The 18,704-nt window shown below is 39.1% G+C and overlaps 1 protein-coding gene across 13 annotated transcripts in view; it reads left to right on the plus strand.

Moving 5' to 3' along the window:
* The window catches only part of OSBPL9 (oxysterol binding protein like 9), a 58,744-nt gene that overhangs the window by 26,349 nt on the left and 13,691 nt on the right, over window positions 1-18,704 (plus strand). For 4 of the 13 annotated variants that reach the window (XM_086842135.1, XM_086842136.1, XM_086842137.1 and 1 more), the window contains 4 exons: window positions 8,695-8,790; window positions 10,549-10,596; window positions 15,216-15,245; window positions 16,082-16,132. In XM_086842135.1, coding sequence (XP_086698261.1) covers window positions 8,695-8,790; window positions 10,549-10,596; window positions 15,216-15,245; window positions 16,082-16,132 — 225 coding nt within the window. Of the gene's footprint in view, window positions 1-1,277; window positions 1,575-3,603; window positions 3,789-8,694; window positions 8,791-10,548; window positions 10,601-15,215; window positions 15,246-16,081; window positions 16,133-18,704 lie in introns of those variants that run through there. The other 9 variants (XM_086842141.1, XM_086842143.1, XM_086842140.1 and 6 more) reach the window with 8 other exon arrangements.

Here is an 18,704-nt window from a genome sequence, read left to right on the forward strand (position 1 = left end):
TATATAGCAAGACAATTAAGTCTCTTCACATTGATTTGATTTGGTGTGAAGTCTGATTCAGTGAATCTGATTGATTTGATTCAGTGTGAAGAAAGATAAAGGAAAATCTCTCATATCTCATAAAGAGAAGCTTATGAAGATTGATTTAGATTACATTTGCCTGATGTAAAGAGTTAGAACCAGCCTGAATTTGACCCATCCAACTTTAGACACTTGTACTATCTTGGTCAATTTACCTGTTAGACAGTGAGTTACTGAGTTACCTGTTAGTGAGTTTCAACCTTCTTTCATCTATTAAAGACCACTACAATTTTTCTAGAGAATAGCAGATCCCTGGATAAAAATTCCCATTTGACAATCAGCTTTTTACTCTTCCTACCATGCCATGGGTCTGTCAGAAGTAATCTTTCCATCTGGACACAGCAGCTGACCAAGGGCTGAAGAACCCCACTCTGCAGTGGATCTGAGGAGACAGGGATTACCTAGGGAACAGGATGTGGATGTAGAAAGGCTGAGCTCCCTCCCAAGGGATGCCTCTTTCCCCGACCTCAGCTCAGAAAGTGAATAGGTTAATGTGAGTTAGGGTCTGAAATGAAGTAAAAGGAATCTGTGCTGTTTTCTCCATCTGAAAAAGTTTTTATGACATGGAGCTACAGAGTCAAGGAATGAAACACCAGAATATACATTAATTTTATCAAAATGTACACTTCCATGCTCTCTAGAAATTGTGAGTGTAGTTATATTGGCAGAAATAGATTTCATGGTAGCAGCTAATAATGGAACTGTTTCCCATTACATAACTGTTCACGTTCCTGGAGTTTTTCAAACAAGTAAGGCATATTTAGAAAAAAAACCAAACAAACCCAAGTTAGTAATTTATCTACTAATGTTTGAGTGAATAATTAAAACACAGGAACTGAGTATTAAGAAACATATCCTCCATCCTTGTAAATATGTTCACCATTGAATGAAATTCTTTGTGGGCCACTGCTGTGTCCTCCCCACTCGTTTTCAAGAACCGTCTTCAGTGTATGAGTCGTGTAACCTTTTAGCCTCTGGCCCTTGTTTGTGGAATAGTGTCCACTTACACCCCCATTCAGGGACTGCCAAGGTTTGCCACAGGAACAGGCACTGATTTAAGAGCGAAACACGACTGGACCTCCTTGCCAAACCTCTTTCTTTCATGGCTTAGGAAGTGTGGTCTTCATTCCGTTCGCCCTCACCGGTGGGACGTGCGGGCGGAACGAGCAAGGGCCGAACTTTCGGGGGATGCTCGCAGAGCCGAGCGCGGGGTGAATCCAGGCGGAGCCATCCCCGGGCCTCCATGGCCGGCCAGGCCCTGCCGGCCTTCACCCCTCCCTTCCCCGGCCGCGGTTCTCGGGGCCGGGCCGCCCCCTCTCCAATCTCCGTTCGCCTCGTTCGTGACGCGCTCGGCGGGGCCGCGGCCGGGGGGTCCTGCCCTTCCCATCCCGCCCCTTCCCGCCCCGCTGGAGGCGGCGCTGCCGGGGCCCGGCGGCGGGCGGGCGGCCAGCCCCGCTCCTGCGCTCCGCTCGTAGCACCGAGGGATGGCCGGTGTGAGTACGGGCCGGGGGGGCGCGGGTCGGGGCTGCGGGTGTCCCTCGGGCCAGCCCCGGTCGCCACCCGGGCGGGCAGCGAGCCCCTGCCCTTGGCGGCCGAGCGGCGCTGGCGCTGCCCTGCCCTTCCGGGCACGGCGGGGACGGGAGCGGGGCCGCGGGGCAGCGGGCACGGAGCCCCGGGCAGCTGCGAGTGCCGGCCGGTCCCGTCCGCCCGCAGGGGAGCTGTACCGGATACACAGACATGCCTTGGCTTCAATAGCCTTGGAACAAAACGGCGCTCCACGCACTTGAATGTTCTTTCGCTTTCCTTTTCCTTCGGGCAAAACAGTCAAACGGGTTCTTTGGGGGATTATTGGCTCAGCGGGATGGCGGGGTCTGAGTGCCGCGGCAGAGATTATTTTCTGTAAAGGCATTTTCTTAGGTTCTTAGTTTCTGTCGCTAACGAAACATGTGGTTGACAGTCACTTAAAACCTTTAGGCGTCTGGTTTTGCCCAAAATGTTGTATCTTTTCAGAGTATTTTGTTCATATTTCCATGCCGCTTTCAGTCTGCCTGTGCTGGTACCAGGAGTGAGTGTTCAAGTTTGAAAGTCAGACTTAAAGTTGACTTTGCTGTACTAAAAACTCATCTGAACTGTGAGAAACGGTACCAAAGCCCAGGTGGTTTGTGTGTTGTGTGAACCAAATCAGGAAGGATTATGAGTTAATGCGAGACGTGAAGTGGTGTCTTTGTGTTCTCTAGTCTGATTAATCTTGCTGGGTTTTTTTTTGTCTAAATGTTCTGCTGTGTTGTCCTTCACTATTTATAATGGAAATGTTTTTGAAACACAGAATAAAACACACTTCTTCTGCCCCCTCCCCCAAGCCTAAAATGAGCTACAGTCAAGGAACTGAGTCATAAATACACAGAATGTGTAAAATGACCCAAACTGTCCAGAGAGCTGACAATTACTAATGTCTCCAAAGAGAACAACAATAGGGAGGAAACGTTTCAGATACACTTGAACCCTGATTTGTTTGAATTTTAAAACTGAAGTGTGCTGTGGTTTTGTATGCACTTGTATTAAAGCTATTGCTAAAAATACACATAGTAGTTCTAGTATTAGCTTTGTCTGTGGAAGAATCATTGAACAGATGGTGTGATACTACTGGAAATGCCATTCTGAACCCCCCAGCGTTTTTCCCCTTATCCCCCCAAATTGTTATATCGTGGCATTAGCAGGCCTGTGGCTTTGCAGTGGCAGCACAGCAGTTGCCTCATACCCACAGGAGAGGGGAGGGTGTGCATGGGATGAACGCATATTGTGGCTAAAGTTTCGTGTTTGTGTGGGCAGATAAGTTATCTCACATTTTCTTCAGCTCCTCAGCAGCATCTTATGTCAACCAGCAGTCCCATTCAGACAGGACGTGCTTCTTATCGTCCTGCTTTCCTTGCTGCCTGTCAAGTACACCCTGGCAGCACCCTAGTACTTTTGGGCAGTGGAATTTGGTTCTGGAATTGTCTTGTGAGTTATGATGGATAGCTCATGTCTTTTAGGACCACAGTAACACAGTAACTTCCTTATTTGATCTACATTAAACTACTTCAGCCTCTAAGTGGCCTCTGTAGAGACAAAGGAACTGAAATTACGAAGGTGGGCCATTTCTAACCACCATAACAGTGGAAGGAATAAGTGAAAATTAATTGCTTTCTGGGTTGATAAATCCATAATTTAAACAAGATGTTTACTTCCTAAGGAGGAAATGATAAGAAAACTTCATTCTAATAAGTGGGTCTGCACTGGCTGCTGTGAAGAGTAGATTCAGTGGCTTAAACACTGAGTTACACCATGGCTTCACCAAAATGTAGGAGTTGGTGCTGCTGCTGGAAGCAGTCCTGTCTCACTTCTAGCAAAAGAGAAGAGGCAGTGTGGCAAGAAGGGTAGAATTTGGAACTTAAAATTGGTCTTCCTGCTGCTCTCTCTTTCTGAGTTTATTTTTAACCCTGATTAGTTTCCACATTGAGTTGTTTATGTGACAAGGTAAATGTTTATGCTGACTCAAAAGAAAGAGCAGAGTAAAAGCTAGAGTAAACAGCAGGGGTACTGATTTGTTTCCTGTTCATTTATGCTTGTGCAAAGTATTTATGAAATGTTGATAGTAGCAGTTCACTTAGTATTGCATTAACCAGGATTTTTTCTGACCTTTCTAAAGCTGCAAGCAAGAACATAAGGTAGAGTAAAACTTTCTTGTGTGTTAAGTATATTACACTCTATGTTGTATTGTTTTTAACTGGCTTTTCAGTGCTGCTTCCAGTATGAGTCAAGAATTCTTGCATAAAACTAAAACCAGGCTCTTTTAGATTAAGACTATATCCAGTATAGATGTTTTTCAAGCGCTGGTGGGAGGACATGAGGTTGGCAGCCTTGCTGCCCTTTTCAGGTTTTGTTAATGAAATAATCAGGATAGTGCCTGAGTACCCCAGAACATGTGCATTGTCTGCATTGATTATAGATTATATGGGTAAAGGAATGGGACTCTAAGATGGACTTAGTGTTTGTGAGGCTTCAGAATTGTAACCTACGCTTTAAAGACAGAATTTTACATCAGTGCATTAATGTTTCTGCCTTCTGAACTTTCTGTTCTCCTTGAAGATCTGATATTATCTACAGCTGCACAGTCTTTGCTAAGAATTTTGTGGGTTGTTTTTTTTTTTTCCTGTAAGAAATGCAATATTTTGTTTGGAAGGGGTTGTATGCTTTCCACAAGCCATATATTTGTTTTCAAACACTTACATTCTGAGCTTCAAATATTGCATAAAAATCTAGCAGAGGAAAAAAATAGAGTTGTTCTTGCCACAAAAGTGCTCTTGTTTAGTGGCTTACAAGTTGATTTCTTGTTTTTCTTCAATTTTTTATCAGTGATCCTTACAGGCAATGTCCAGCTCATCAGAATCAAGCATGATGTAGGCAGGGGATATGTTTCTGATGAGATATTGTGGATGAAAGGAAAACATTCTTATTCACTCCTTCAAACTAACTTACACAGGAATGTTTTGTTGGATTTGGAATCCTAATTAGATGAAAAATGTCGAAGCAGTGTCTTCATGTCATGGGGTGCCTGCATCAAAAAGATGAGAAATTCCACTCCTACAGCTTTCTGTCTTCCTTCCCCAGGCAAGCTATAATTGTAATACTTTTATTTGAGAAATATAGTTGCATTTTTCTGGTATGCTTCTTCTAAGGATGATGCAATCTTTTCATCCCATCCGAGTTTGAAATGACTGGTTCAAATTAGGCTGAATTACTTCTCAGCATGGACAAGTTTAGAATACAAATGCATTAGAGATATGTGTGACTTCTAATTTGGAGGACAAGGAAACAACATGAAACTCCCTTGGTGCTAGCAGTTCTGTAATGAAAATAAAGCTCATAATATGTATTTTCAATTAGGTTATGTTTTGTTGTTGCCCTCCTGTTTACCTTCTCAAAAAAAAGAAAGGGTTGTGTATGAGGGGAATAATTTGGAGGACTGTTAGCACAGGAATTGTTTACTCAGCTCAAGACCACCATGGAAACCCTTTCCTAGGAAAACCATCCTGTCTGGTCACTCCACATCACTGGGGATCACAGAGATCCCACTGGGACACCTGAGACTGGTCAGTGCTGCTGGGCCCTGCCTCCTCCTGCAAACACTGGCATTGGGATGTGCCCTGGAGAGTCTGGGCCTTAAGTTTTTGCTGTGTCCTGGAGGGGAGGGACATTCCAGAAGTTGTGGGAGGGAGGGAGGATGATGGAAAGAATGCCATGGTACCTTTTTCTCTTTTCTCCAGAGTTCTTATCAGTATGGTTTTCTTGGTGGGAAACAGTCAGACATCAGACAATTTGTTTTGACACCAAATTTCTTGTTTTGGGGGGTGGTGGGCAGAGTAAAATTTTTTTTAATTACTTACTTGTGCAGCTATTTCATCTGTAATTCTTTTAAACTTTCATGAACACAAAGTTAATAAAGTTAATATTAGGTTAATAAAGTCTACTTACAATTAGATGTAGTTACTCAATGGAAAAACAAGTCATACTTCTTCAGATAGATACTGACAGTAAGAGAGTCAGTGTATTTCTGAAGATCAAAAGTAGTCTGGATTCCTGTTCTTTTCCATAATTTGAAGATACTTATTTCAGTCACATGATGGCTTCAGCTGGAGAAGACCTCTGGAAATCAAGGTTGTTCCAAACACCTTTTCAACTCAAGGCAAACTTGTACTTTAGATCAGGTTGTCAAAGGTCAAATCCTGAGTTTGGAACTCTGCCCTCCAAGGGTGGAGGTTAAACAATGTCTGCAGGCAACCTGTTTTTTCAGCCTGTGAATAGGTGAGCAGCATATTTTACAAGTTCCTCATAAAAATTTGATTGCTCATTGAGATGTGCACATTCCTAATGTTCAAGTTTACCAAGCTGTTAAATGCCATTCTAGTGGCTCTGCTCATCTGTTTCTTTTGAATCCTCATTTCCTTCATGGCAGGGTAGAACAGAAAGGGTTCCCATTTTACCTTTACTGTGGCTTTGGGTGACCAGGAAATCAAGAAATAAGCATTTGTTGTGCAAATCTGCACTTTGTGTATCTCCTCGTTCTAAATTACTGCTGAGGGTTTGAAATACTGATTGATTTTGTTTGCTATTTATGCAGGTTGCTTTTTTCTACGGTATTGCTCAACTTTACAATTTTCTCAAGTTTTTCAGTTCTAAAACTGTGTGAGAAATTATTAACCTAATTTCATATAACACAGACTAATAAATTTGCTGAGAAGGTTATCAAATTTCATCTTAAGTACCTAGGAGCAAACTACTGAGGTGCTGCAGCTTTAAGTACCTGTGTTTTGCAGAATTATTCTCATGTTTCATCTCCATTATGTTCAGCTTGACACTTTACCTGGTTTTATGGCTTCCTCTTTACATTGTTTGAAGTTTTAATTTTCTAATAGAACTTCTTAGATTACAATTTTCACTCTGTGTTTTGTGTGGGTGTCTGTGCTCAGTTGTAACACTGAATGTTTTGATCAGCTTTTCCCTTAGTTCTAAGAGCCTGAAATTCAAGAATGGAATTTTCTCTTTAAGCCACCACTAAAAATACCAGTTACATATTAGTAGTCATTGAGTGAGGACTGAAATAAAAATCAGTATTTTGATGCAGCATACAGATATCACGCACTGTAAACTTTATCTCTTTGTATAGTATCTTCAGCAGAAATTTCCTGCATAGTTCATGTGGTTTGGTATATGAAACCTGACCTCCAGATTTTTTAACTGAGCTTGCAGGACCGTTTTCTGAACTGATGAGGTTGGCTGATGGGTAGCTGTACAGACAGTTCCATTTTCAAGAAGGAAATTGAATACTAATGTCACATTATATCAGATGTAGTTTCAGTGTAATTTAAACTAGTTTGAGCAAGTATCAAAAGTTGTTCAGTTGAGAGTGCTCTCCCTTCTGCCTATTATTTTTTTTTTTGATAACTTGTTACACTCTGTGCTTTTTGTATTTATTTTTTGTTATAGTCAAAATGGTTTCTTTTTTTCTCATCTTCTCCTCCATGCTCTTTGTTTCACACTATTTCTAAATTTGACCCGTGTTCACTGTTTAATATAGGTGAAGTATCTTTTTTGATTACTAACCCATCTGTATGGATAGATTTACTCCTGTAAAGTTGTTGTCAAGATCTTCATGCCTGCCTGTAGCAAATGAGTAAAGAATATTTTCTACTGTCAGTAGATGGGTTCATGTTTTAGGCTGTGTGTGGTACTGTGCAAGTCATTCCATTGCTGCACAAAAGTGCTCACACCTCAGAAGAGCCCTCAATAAAACTCTTAATATGATGGCCCAGTATCATACAAAAATAAGAGAAATTGTTCTGACAGAGCAAACAATGCCAAAGAAAATGCTACATTAATGTGGAATTTTACAAATACAGATTGCCTGTCTTCCATGCGAAATGTTTTCCCCACTGGTTGATCTTTACATGCTCAGACTCTTGAGATCCTCAGCAGTTCAAGCTGCAGTTGATGGTTTCAGAAGAGTTTGAAGTTGTTCTGTTTGAAATCAATGTGAGTACAGGTGAAAATACCGAGGCTGGTAGCAAAGTTGTCACTGCTGTGATGTTCTCTATGTTCTGTTAAAACTGATGTTTGCTTCTTTATCCTTCATGAGGTTTTCCTCCTATATACATTTATCTTATAGTGTAGAATCTTTTCTAACTGGGTGTGCTTCAGTATTTGTTTCACAGTTCCATTTGCATTAAAGGCATTACATAAATAAACTTCTAATGTATTTACATAGCATATGTGCATGAAGGCAGAAGTAATCAAGAATCCTCTCTTTTCATTCCTCTAATTAAAGATGTTGTATCCCAGTGGGAATTTGTTTGGGTATCTGTTTAAAGATAGGGATTATGTTATATACAGAAGTTTGCTCTGAGTGTTATATTATTAGGAGAAACAAGCAAGAAAATATAAAAGTAATCATTATCATTGCATTGATACATTGTCTGTGGTGGTGTGTGTGCAACAAAATGTCAAAATTCAGATACAGTGACAAGGATGCAAATCATTATAGCTGTAAAGGAATTGGGGCAACCAGGACTAACAATTTTGAACTTTTCAGGTCAAAGATATTTAAGAAAAGATTTAGCAGTCCTTAGCTAGGGAGCTGTGAGTTGAGCAATACTGTCTGAAGTGTGGAAAGTGCAGTTATCCCATTGGGTATGATTTGGGCTTCCCTAGCTGAAGTGTAAGGATATGGAATCACAAGCCAGTTTTCAGAAAAATGTGAATTCTCCTTTATATTTTATAAAGAAACTTTAATCAGTGTAATTTAAAAGGATTTGTTCAATCATAAGTAATGAAATACTCTGGTGTGTGATGATTATACCCCCTCTGAAAATGTGCAGCAATTTACTGCTACTGATTTAGCTGCAAATAGAAGCCAAATGTGTTCAGCTGTGTGCCTGTGTTTGCATGTGGCAGGATGAGAGACGAGGCAGCATTTTCTCAGTCAGATGGCAGGCAAAACCATATTGTTGTTGTGATTTTTTTCTCCTCTGAAACACCAATTAAATATTTGATTTTTATTTGTTTACTTATTTCTAGGGTGTGGATTCAGGATTTGTTCCCAGCGTTCATGATTTTGACAAGAAACTTACTGAGGCTGATGCTTACTTACAGATCTTGATAGACCAGTTGAAGGTATGGTAACTAAATGCTGCATTTACTGTGCTGGGGGTCTGCTTTTCGGGCTGGATTTCAAGGCCAGCTTGAAAGGAAGCTCAGCAGAGAGAGAGAGAGTCAGTCAAGATGAAAATGCCTTTTTCTTTAGATTATTAAAATTAGAATATCTCTATTAATAATAATAATATCAGATTTATATAAAATGGTTTACAATGGATGAAAGATTCTGTTTTATATAAAACCTCTATGAAAATGGCAAGGTTAAATATATTAAGTTTCATTTTAAAACAGAATTAAATCATTATGTTGCTCATAGCATTTTAGAATCTATCTTGAGAGGATTTTGTCAAGTGATGTGTAACTGCAGTTGCAGATAGTTTCAGACTTTGTGGCAGTGGTGGTAGGTAATCCATGCTTTGTCCTTGAGTGAAAGCATTCTGTAGGAATGTTGTACAATATACCTCTTTTAAACTTTGTATTTTAAGAATAGATGGAAATGTAAGGGACAATGAGGTCGTTTCTCTCAGTACTCACCTTATTAAGAAAAACACTTTTTGCTGCTGCTTAGGACACCTTTTTCTCATGACTCAGCAAGTTAAATTTGCTGTTAAATTGCTTCAGTTTTGCTGGGTTGGATTTTTTTTCCCTGATATAACGTGCAAGTATTGCATGTGGGATATTCAGCAAAAATTCAGTTGGAGGGTAGGGTGGAGAGGAGGATGAGCACAGCAACAAAAATGAAAGTAGGCAGAAGAGATGCAAACAGAATTCAGAGCTGCCCTGCAAAAGACTTGATCAGGAGCTCTCTTTGTCTGCTGCTCTGGAGCCATCACTTCACTGACAGAAGGTATTTGAATCTTTACACCTTCTAGTTGTGATTTCAGGCCAGCTGGGAGGAGGGGGATAGAAGTTAATTAATAATGAAAGATGAGTCAGTTTGAGGATGGACAGAGACCAAGATCACAGTCTATTTTTAGAACTAGAAATCAGCCCTCAAGGGAAAGGGAACACATGAGTAGGTTTGAGGCAAGCAATTGAGTGAAGAGCTGCAGCTCACTTCCTAAAAATTACATCCTCTTCTCTAAGCTACGAGGGTGGATATGATGAACTTTTAGCATTACCCATAGTCTTTTCTCTTCCTTGAGCAACTTCATGGTTGTGTGTGCACCTTAGAGTGCCCTTGGAGGCCTCTGTTGAGTCATTTCAGCAAATGCACATGCAGGCTTTTCAGTGAGGGTTTGTTTCACTTTGTTTTGTTGCATCTCATATCCCACTTCTAAGAAAATAAATTGATGCTAGGAAGTCATATCTTCCCCCAAAAATGCACTTATAAATCTTACCTGATTTGGATCATGTACCTGAATCAAGGTACCTGGAGGGGTTGATGAGAGTTAAAGCTTTTTTGTTTAAATGTTTCATATGCCCCAAAGATTTTTGCTGAAATAGAAGAAAGGCAGCTGAAAGTGTTCTGATGAGTTCAGTTATGTTATTTAACTGTGCCTATTTGTTCAAATTGTGGTAGAATTCTCAGGCTTAGCTGTGAGATTTGGTCTCTTGCAGGATGGGATGACGTGAGAAATTAGTTACAAATCTGTTATATAATAAATGCTGTAAAGAAATATTAGGCCAAAACTCCTTTGGATCCAAATACCAGGGTTGTATGACTTTATGCTTATTAAATGCTAACTTTTTAGTTTTGAAATATTGGTGTTTCTGTATGATTTTATATGGAAAAATAACATTTTCAGCATTTTCACAAGTATCTCTTTCTTTTAGCTCTTTGATGAAAAACTCCAGAACTGCAAAGATGATGAACAGAGAAAAGCAAGTACATTTTGTCTTAAAAATTGCTTGTTTATCAGGTGGTGTTGTGCATCAGTTTGCTGTAGTAGAAATGCTAAGTACACATCTATTGAGTTGTCAAAATCACTTCAAGCAATTTGAATAACTTAAAACAGTCGTGTTGTGACTAAGTTACCAAAAAGAGTTTTACTAATAATGTGCATCATAACATTAAAAAAGGTTTCAGTCTGTCAGAAATAATTCTAACAGTGTTGGAAGCATTTTAACCTGAATTCATTATTTTTTAATCTTTAACAAGAGTGAGTGTTTAATGTTGGTAGGAATTACAAAGCTATTCCAAAGGAAAAGAATACTCCTAATCATGTATTTCACATAATCAATCTGCATTCTGTGTAGGTCTATGACACACTGGAAATCTGAGAATGCCACAATTCATTCACTGAAGTGAGGGTGCCAGAAATGTAGTAGTGGGGAGCACTGCTCTTTAATCAAGGGTGTAATTCAAATAAATGATTTGTGTTCTTTGCATCCCCTCCTATTCCATCCCAAAATCAGCTCTGCAGGTCTGAGTTCAAGCACTGTTTAAGGCTGGCACATACCTTTGATGGTGTGGATTTGGCATTAAGTGTCATGCAGGTTTCATATATTAATTTGTGTGTGTGGAGGAGGGATTTAACAATTCCTTATGAAGGGTTTATTGCAGAGGAGTTGCTTCTCTTCAGCAAGTGCAGTAATTTTGATATGAGCAGTGGTGTATTTCATCCTTGTCCCCTCCCTCAATGTCTCTTGTGGAAAACAAGCTGTGTTCTCTTGGTGTTTGGTTCCTGTTTTGAAAACTCCTTGATGCTTTCTGTGATTAATTTTACGTCTTCATAATGCTTGTGACCTTTCAAGTGTTATTCATCTTGCCTGATGTGTTAGGTGGTGTCTTGGGGAGTTCTTTCTCATGTACAGGCTTTTAAAAGAACTTTGAAGTACATTTCTGTCAGTGTGTTTAATCTGGCCACAAGACTAACGTCTGAGGGTTTTGTACTTCTTCAGTGTGTCTTACTGGGAAGAGTTGTCCTTCAATTTTGACCTCCCTCCAGATGCTACTTTGCAGATCAGGCAGTACTTTCTTTTTTCCTGTGGTAGTGCTCCTAATCCCTAGAGAATTTCCACATGTTGTGCTGACTTCTTCAATTATCTCTGCAAAGTATCTATGGGACAGATGGATTGAATTTATAGAGAAAGGAGGAGGCTCATTTAGGAGAGGTTGGCATCCTCTGGTTTTAAATCTTGATGAGGATTGCTATTACTACAGATTCCATTTATTCTCTATTAAAAATGAAGAAGACTTGACAAAGCACTCTTTTGATCACATCTCTTCCTGTACTGAGAAGTTTTGTGATACAGTATTTAGCAGTTTCCCTATTTGTTTATGGAAGTATGGTTCAGCTATCATCATCAGATTATGAGCTGAGTGTAATCTGCAGGGTACTTCCAGCAAACCCTTAGATCTTTCCTCTGAAGAAGCAAGTTTTGGATATTTGAGTTTTAAGTGTTTCCCAGCCATCTGAGTGCTGTTCTGCAACTGTTTATGGCCAGGGATTTCAAACCTGAGCTGCTGTTTTTGCAAGTTCACAGAGCACTGGGTGAGCTGGCTTTTAGTTATGGAATATTTGGTGTTTTGAAGGTGATGACATAGGTTATGTGTGTTCTGACATGCCTCAAGATCTCCTGTATATCTTCCTCCTGAGATGTGGTAGTCTCTTGAACTTGGATGAAGACATTGCAGATGTAGGTCTGATGAAAATACAGGGATTGTCATGAGTTCCTTGTGCTGCATTGTTCTGGCAGAAGTGCAGCCAGCAGGATCTGGTGTGATCGTGCACAACCAGCAGTGCTGCCAGTTCTGCTGAATCTCCTGGTGGGTGCAATGTTTGTATCTGATTGCAGAGGAGGGGAAGGAGGGGTCTGATCTGATCTGAGGGTACTGGTGTTTCAAGGTGAAGACAAGACAGGACCTTGCTTTCTTAAAGTGTTACCAATATTACTGGTGGGAACTCCAAGACAGTTTTTCTGTTCAATTTTATGTAGTTATCTTGACCACACATCAGGGAGAACTGAAGCACTCAAAGGCATCAGAACAGCAAAGAGGTGCATGTTGGCAGGCTGGAACAAAGCTGACATTACTTAACAGGATCTGGGAGGCAAGTGCAGCCTGCTTAAGCTGTTTGGTTCAAAATAAGTGCTTTTTGTGAAGTAAATCCAAGGCTGAACACACAGATTTGGGTTGCACCTTACAGATTTCAACCATGAGTCAGCTCCTGCTATGTGCCTCTGCTGCCTCTCTGCTGGATTAACTGATCCCTCTGTAGTCACATGATTGTTGAATGAGGCAAAAATCATGCTGGATGAGATAAAATTAGCTTCCTCAGTGATTTCCTAAAAAATCAGATGTCAAGAAGATGTAATGAGCAGCAAGTAGAGGGAGTAGTTTCAGCAGCAGCCTGCAGTTTGATTAAATATAGCAAATTGCATTCTGCAATTGTAGATCTGCATTCTGCAAATGTAGATCTGCAGGAAACTGGTGTTTCAGATGTAAATATGTGTATTTATTACCTAAAACTAGGGGAACTGTCTTACTAAAATCTTATCAATTTTCAAGGACTAGGGATGATGAGAAGAGAAAATTGTGATAAACGTTAGTAATAAATGTCTGGGGATTTTGGGGCTTTTTATTGGCAATGTGTTTTATGTTCAACATACTTGCTTATGGTTTTCCTTACAATTTCATAGTGTCTAAATTGACAAAGTTCTGTGTGCTGTGTTCTTGCAAGGTGGTCATAGAGCACAAATGTGAAAAATACTGGATCAATGCAAAATGTCACTGCTTAATTTGACCAGCTCACAAAGGATTCATTTCCATAGAGGAAAAAAACTATGGTTCTATAATTTGCTGAAAGGCCTTAGAAATCTGCTTGTCTTGAGGTTTTTTTCCCCCCTCTCAATCTTCCACGTGATCTGTGACAAAATTATCCTTTTATCTGTACCTGTGTGTAAGAATAACAACGTCTCAGTGAACTGCTTGGAAAATTACAGATGGGTGGGGAGAAACCAACATCACTGAATTGCATCACATGGCCTGAGGTCACTTTCTTATTTTCAGCAAAAGGTGATGTCACTGAAGGGACTGAGATCTCAGTTTATTTGGTGTGTAAATACTCTATAACACGTTGGGGAAAAAAATGGGTAAAGAATGATCAAAGCTGCTGATGGCTGTCTCCAGCTGGCTGTACAGCCTTGAAACTGCATGATCTCCTTCAGCTGCATCATCTTTCATCCAACAAGATTTGTGTGTTTTTGCCTATTCTATTTTGGTGCTATAAAGGCTCAAAACTTCTATGCTGTCATATTTAAAATGCTTCCTTCAATATGTGTTGATAAGTTTAGACTAGAAGTCTCGTAGTGAAAAACAAACAAAAACAAAGCCAAGGAATTTTTAGCTGTTGGCATGTTTCTCTGCTAGCAGCAGCAGTAAATATACCATAACTTCATGATATAACATCCCTCATACGATGTATCCTAGATAAAAATGGTCCAGGCTTTCCAGTAGGAAGGGCTGAGTCTGGGTTCTGTTTGGCTAATTAATCCTGAAAAAAATGTACAGCATCCTTTGAGTAATATCTAGAGCATAGCTGAAAATTTTCCCTCAGGAATTGCCTGAGAGGCTGTCACTATATTTGTTTTCTTTTTAATCCACAAATTGCAACTGTTCATTTCTTTGGATTTATAGCTGCATGTTTTTCTCTTATGCTGGAGGTTTTTGTTTGCAATGCCTGGTGGGGGGAAAGGATCCTTTACACACTTTGATTATTCAAGAATCAAGAAGATTGTGACTCAAATCACATGGCACACTCAAATTAATCAAAACAAAGATGACCTGTAATTTCATTAGTAGAGGTTCAGTGCTGAGTCCAGTTTAGTGATTTTGCCTTCTGCAGACAGAGCCAAGGACATCAACAGGAAGCATCTGCTCCTGAACCAGGTCATGCTGATGTAGAACATGGCATGCAGATGCCTTTTGCATGCCTGAGGTGCAGTTCCACACAGGAAATCTTTATGAACCAGTGTTTCTAGATAAAATTAAGGAGGCAGATTTCCAGATGCACTTTTACTGGAGGCGTGGAAAGAGTAAGAACATGTGTGCACTGTTGATTTCTGTGATTTGCATCAAGCTGTGCTTAACTGCAAATATTTATTGTACTTGAATGATGGTCACTTCATGTAATAGTGTTGAAATGTTCCACCATTTGGTACAATTTATAAGGATACAAAATGAACTTAGAATCTTCATTCTGCATTTAATTTTTGTTGGTGTTATGCAAAAATTAAGTATAGATTTTAATGGGTAAATGTGTCTAATGTCACTGTTAAGAAATTCATAACCTTGTTGTCTTTAAGCTTTAGTTTCAGTTGGACTTCAGTCTTGTCTTGAAAATTGTCTATATGTGGAAATAGCCTTTAGCATGTTGGTTAAGGGCTTTTTTTCCTCCCCCCAATTTAAAATTAAAATATTGTCTTTATACAGTATTTAGGTCAAACCAGATGCTGGAAATTCTGTCTTTAATCAAGCTATTTTGATTTTTCTTTTACAGAAAATTGAAGGTCTCAAAGAAACAACTAGTGTAAGTTTCTTTAATTTTTGTAACTATTATATATTGATTCTGAAATTCACTTTATTTTCTTCAGAAAGTTTTTAAAGCCTTTTTACAGAAAAATGAGGATCCATATTAGGTTCAACATTGTGATGGCAGAGGCAGGCTGATTCTGGTGCTGTGTTCAGGTTTCTGTCCAGCACCTTGGAATCATGGAATGGTTGAGGTTGGAAGGAACCTCTGGAGATCTGTAGTCCAACCCTATGCTCAGAGCACCATCAGCTGGAACAGGTTGCTCAGGACCAAATCTAGTTTAGATTTTGAGTAACTCCAAGGCTGAAGGCTTTACAGCTTCTCTGGACAATCTGTTCCAGTGTTTTATCATCCATAAAATAATAAAAGGTTTTTCTTTTGTTTAAGGTGATTTTCCTTTATTTCTGTTTGTGGCCATTGCTTGTCCTGTCACTGGGCACCACTGAGAAGAATCTTGCTCTGTCTTCCTCTCCTTTCCCAGTCAGATATTGATCCCCCCTGATAAGGTCTCCCTGAGCCTTTTCCTCTCCAGATTAAACAAGCCCTGCTCCCTGAGCCTGTTTTCCCATGATAATTTACCTGCCTGTAGCACTCTGGGAGCTTGGAGTGACCTCCATTTCACCCTGACAGCCTGACTTGTGTGTGGCTTTGGAAACTTCAATTTTCTGCTGCTGTGCTTTTGTCTCTGGAAAAAAAAAATGGGGAAGGGAAAGTAGGGGTTCTACAGAAGTGAGTGTCCATTTAGTTCACACCCAATATTCTATACAACTAATAAACACAAAATATTGAGGGATAGTAACACAATTTTTTTTCTGATATTTTTCTTTCCCTAGAGCATGGTAGAATCAATAAAACACTGCATTGTGTTGCTACAGATTGCTAAAGTAAGTACACTGTAAACTATTCTGAATCTTAGTGATACAGCATTAATCTAATTGAAACCTCAAAGTGCCTTCTGTATGACCCAGCAACAAGAAAACAATTATAAGTTGATTTATACTTTTATTTTAGTGAAGTTTCTGAAATACTGAGTTCCATAGCAGACAATCCTGTTAATGCTCACGGTAGCAGTCATATTGGTTCAAGTTTTCTTTCAGATAAACTTTCTTTTTCAGAATTTGCCATTAGACTAAAGAAGAACTTAGAGAAATGTCAGGTTGACAGAAAAGGAATTTAATAAAACTCTAATTTCTGCTTCATTTGAGAGTATGGCTAACAAGTAAGAAGGGGAGAAAGATGATGTAAATAATGAAACTGGTTTGGCAAGATCTGTCACAGGTCTGAAGGTCATGATGATGTTGGAAATTCTTGAAGTTAGACTTGTATTATTTGAGAATGCACTTGTGCTTTTCACCTACTTCTTTCATTAGATTTTAAAATTTGGGGAGTTTTGGATTAATTTTTGTTGAATTCTGCCCGTACAGGTTTAACATTCTATATTTAGGATATGTTAATTTTGAACTGCTGATTTATATCTTGTGACCAAAGTGGAGGGAGGTGATATTTTGCAAAGAAATAAAGGTATTTTCAGAATTTCAGACTGATTTATTCAGAACACATACTGATTTATCCAGAAACTGGGGTGGGCTCCTCAATGATTTTTTTTTTCTGTAATCTAGATCAACTATTTTTTGTGGCTTTGGAATGCAAGACTACTGTTTGTCTTCATTTTAGATGCCAGATATGTTGTACAAAATTTTGAGTGCAGTGAAAATTTAAGTATTTAGAATCTTAAAGGATCAAAAGTCATTCACTGAAAGGATCAGTGCATGTTTTTTAAAATTCAGTTTTCATATCTATTACTTAAAAATTTGTGAAGAAAATGCTTGTTAATTAACAGGTTTGTACAAAATCAAAACTTTTACAAGCACTAGGGTTGAAACATTGAAATAATTTTGTGCCACGTGAATTTGAAGCTAGTACAGTCTTTATTTAATACGCAGTGATGCTACTTCAATCCTTCACTGTAGTCCCAACAAGAAAAGCCTTTCAGTTTTTAATTTGCTGTTATTTAGTCCTGGATACATTTAGAGCTGTTTTAATACAGTGAAGTCACTAGATTATATAAATTGTAGATTGGTTAGATGGTAATATGCTGATTTTTTAATCTATATGTGATTTGCTATATTGAGGCAGCTGTTGGAGAAACTGCAAGGAACTACTAGCTCATTTTTTCTTAATTACTGTATAAATGTATTTAATATTTCTTATTTAATTCCTATGAATTTAATTCCTATGGAATTTTACTCTTTTTAAAAAAGCTCTGCTATGTAATTAGCAATGTGAAATTGCAGAGTTATAATCTGTTTTTCAGGCTGTTGATCAGAGCTGGTAATAGGTGGCTGAGTTATCTTTCTTGTTTGTGTTGAATATCAAATTCTGTTTTTGCTCTGTGTGGGTTTATTGGGAGTTAGACAAACATGACCACTTCTGCTGATGCTAAGCATATTTTGAAGTTCTTTCAGTGGTTTGCTGATGATGGACAAAACTGGTGGTGGCAGATGCAGTCATTTAGATCAGGTTCAGTACTTTACTGCTCCAGCTACCATGTGAGTGTAAAGACAGCTGGAATTTGAGTCCCCCAAAGGTGCTAACACTTGCTTTTTGTTGCACTAAATCAGACCTTTAAGACATTCTTTCAGTTCCACTAAATATTAACCAGTGTAAATAGGTGAGCTTATCCACTAAGGAGTGGGGATTTATTGTTTGGTTTTTTGCTAAACCATCACTAAAGCTCTTTTGGAGCTGTTGAAGACAAGGTGGGTTAAAGGGGTGCCTTATGCACTGCTGATTGCAAGATGTTGATCCACATATAGTGAAAAAAAAAATCCCACTACTTTAATAACCTTTTTTCTGCTTCATCTCTTCACCTTCTTTCTCTCTCAGGCAACTCTAGTTGTTGGCCACAAGGGAATTCTGTCTTTGTTCCTTCCTTTTCCATTAACTGTGTTAGTATCCTGATTTCCTACTGCTTTTGGGGATGCTTGGGGTTGTTTTTCCCACAGTTCTGTGAGTTGCTTGTGTATGATGAAATCTCTGTGTAAAAATGAGTGTAGCTTTGTGCTCTCCATTAGAGACCTTTTAAGATTCTGCAGGTTTTTTTCCCAAATCTTTTGGGCAGGTATGGCTGCTGACTGACACTGCTGAAAGTAAATCATCTTAACACCACTTGCACCCCATTTTTACTTCTAGAGTGCCTTTCTCATCAGAAGACAGACTTGCCAATCTATGTTCTTAATAGTGTTACCACTTATATTCTTAGACTTCTGTTTCCAACACACAACCATTTATTATGTGAATTATTTTGGAACATTGAAGCAAACCTGGATTTTTGGTTGTCAGAGTTTTGTTTTGTTTCTTTTTTTAATTGTGTATTCAGTTGTCCTGTTTCATTGATTTTTACCTTAGAATTTGGACAGTTCAGTTTTCATTAAACTTGCTGATAAATCAAGTGTG

This window comes from Cyanistes caeruleus, chromosome 9, assembly GCF_971803275.1.
Source record: "Cyanistes caeruleus chromosome 9, bCyaCae1.hap1.1, whole genome shotgun sequence".
Classification (NCBI taxonomy): Eukaryota; Metazoa; Chordata; class Aves; order Passeriformes; family Paridae; genus Cyanistes; species Cyanistes caeruleus.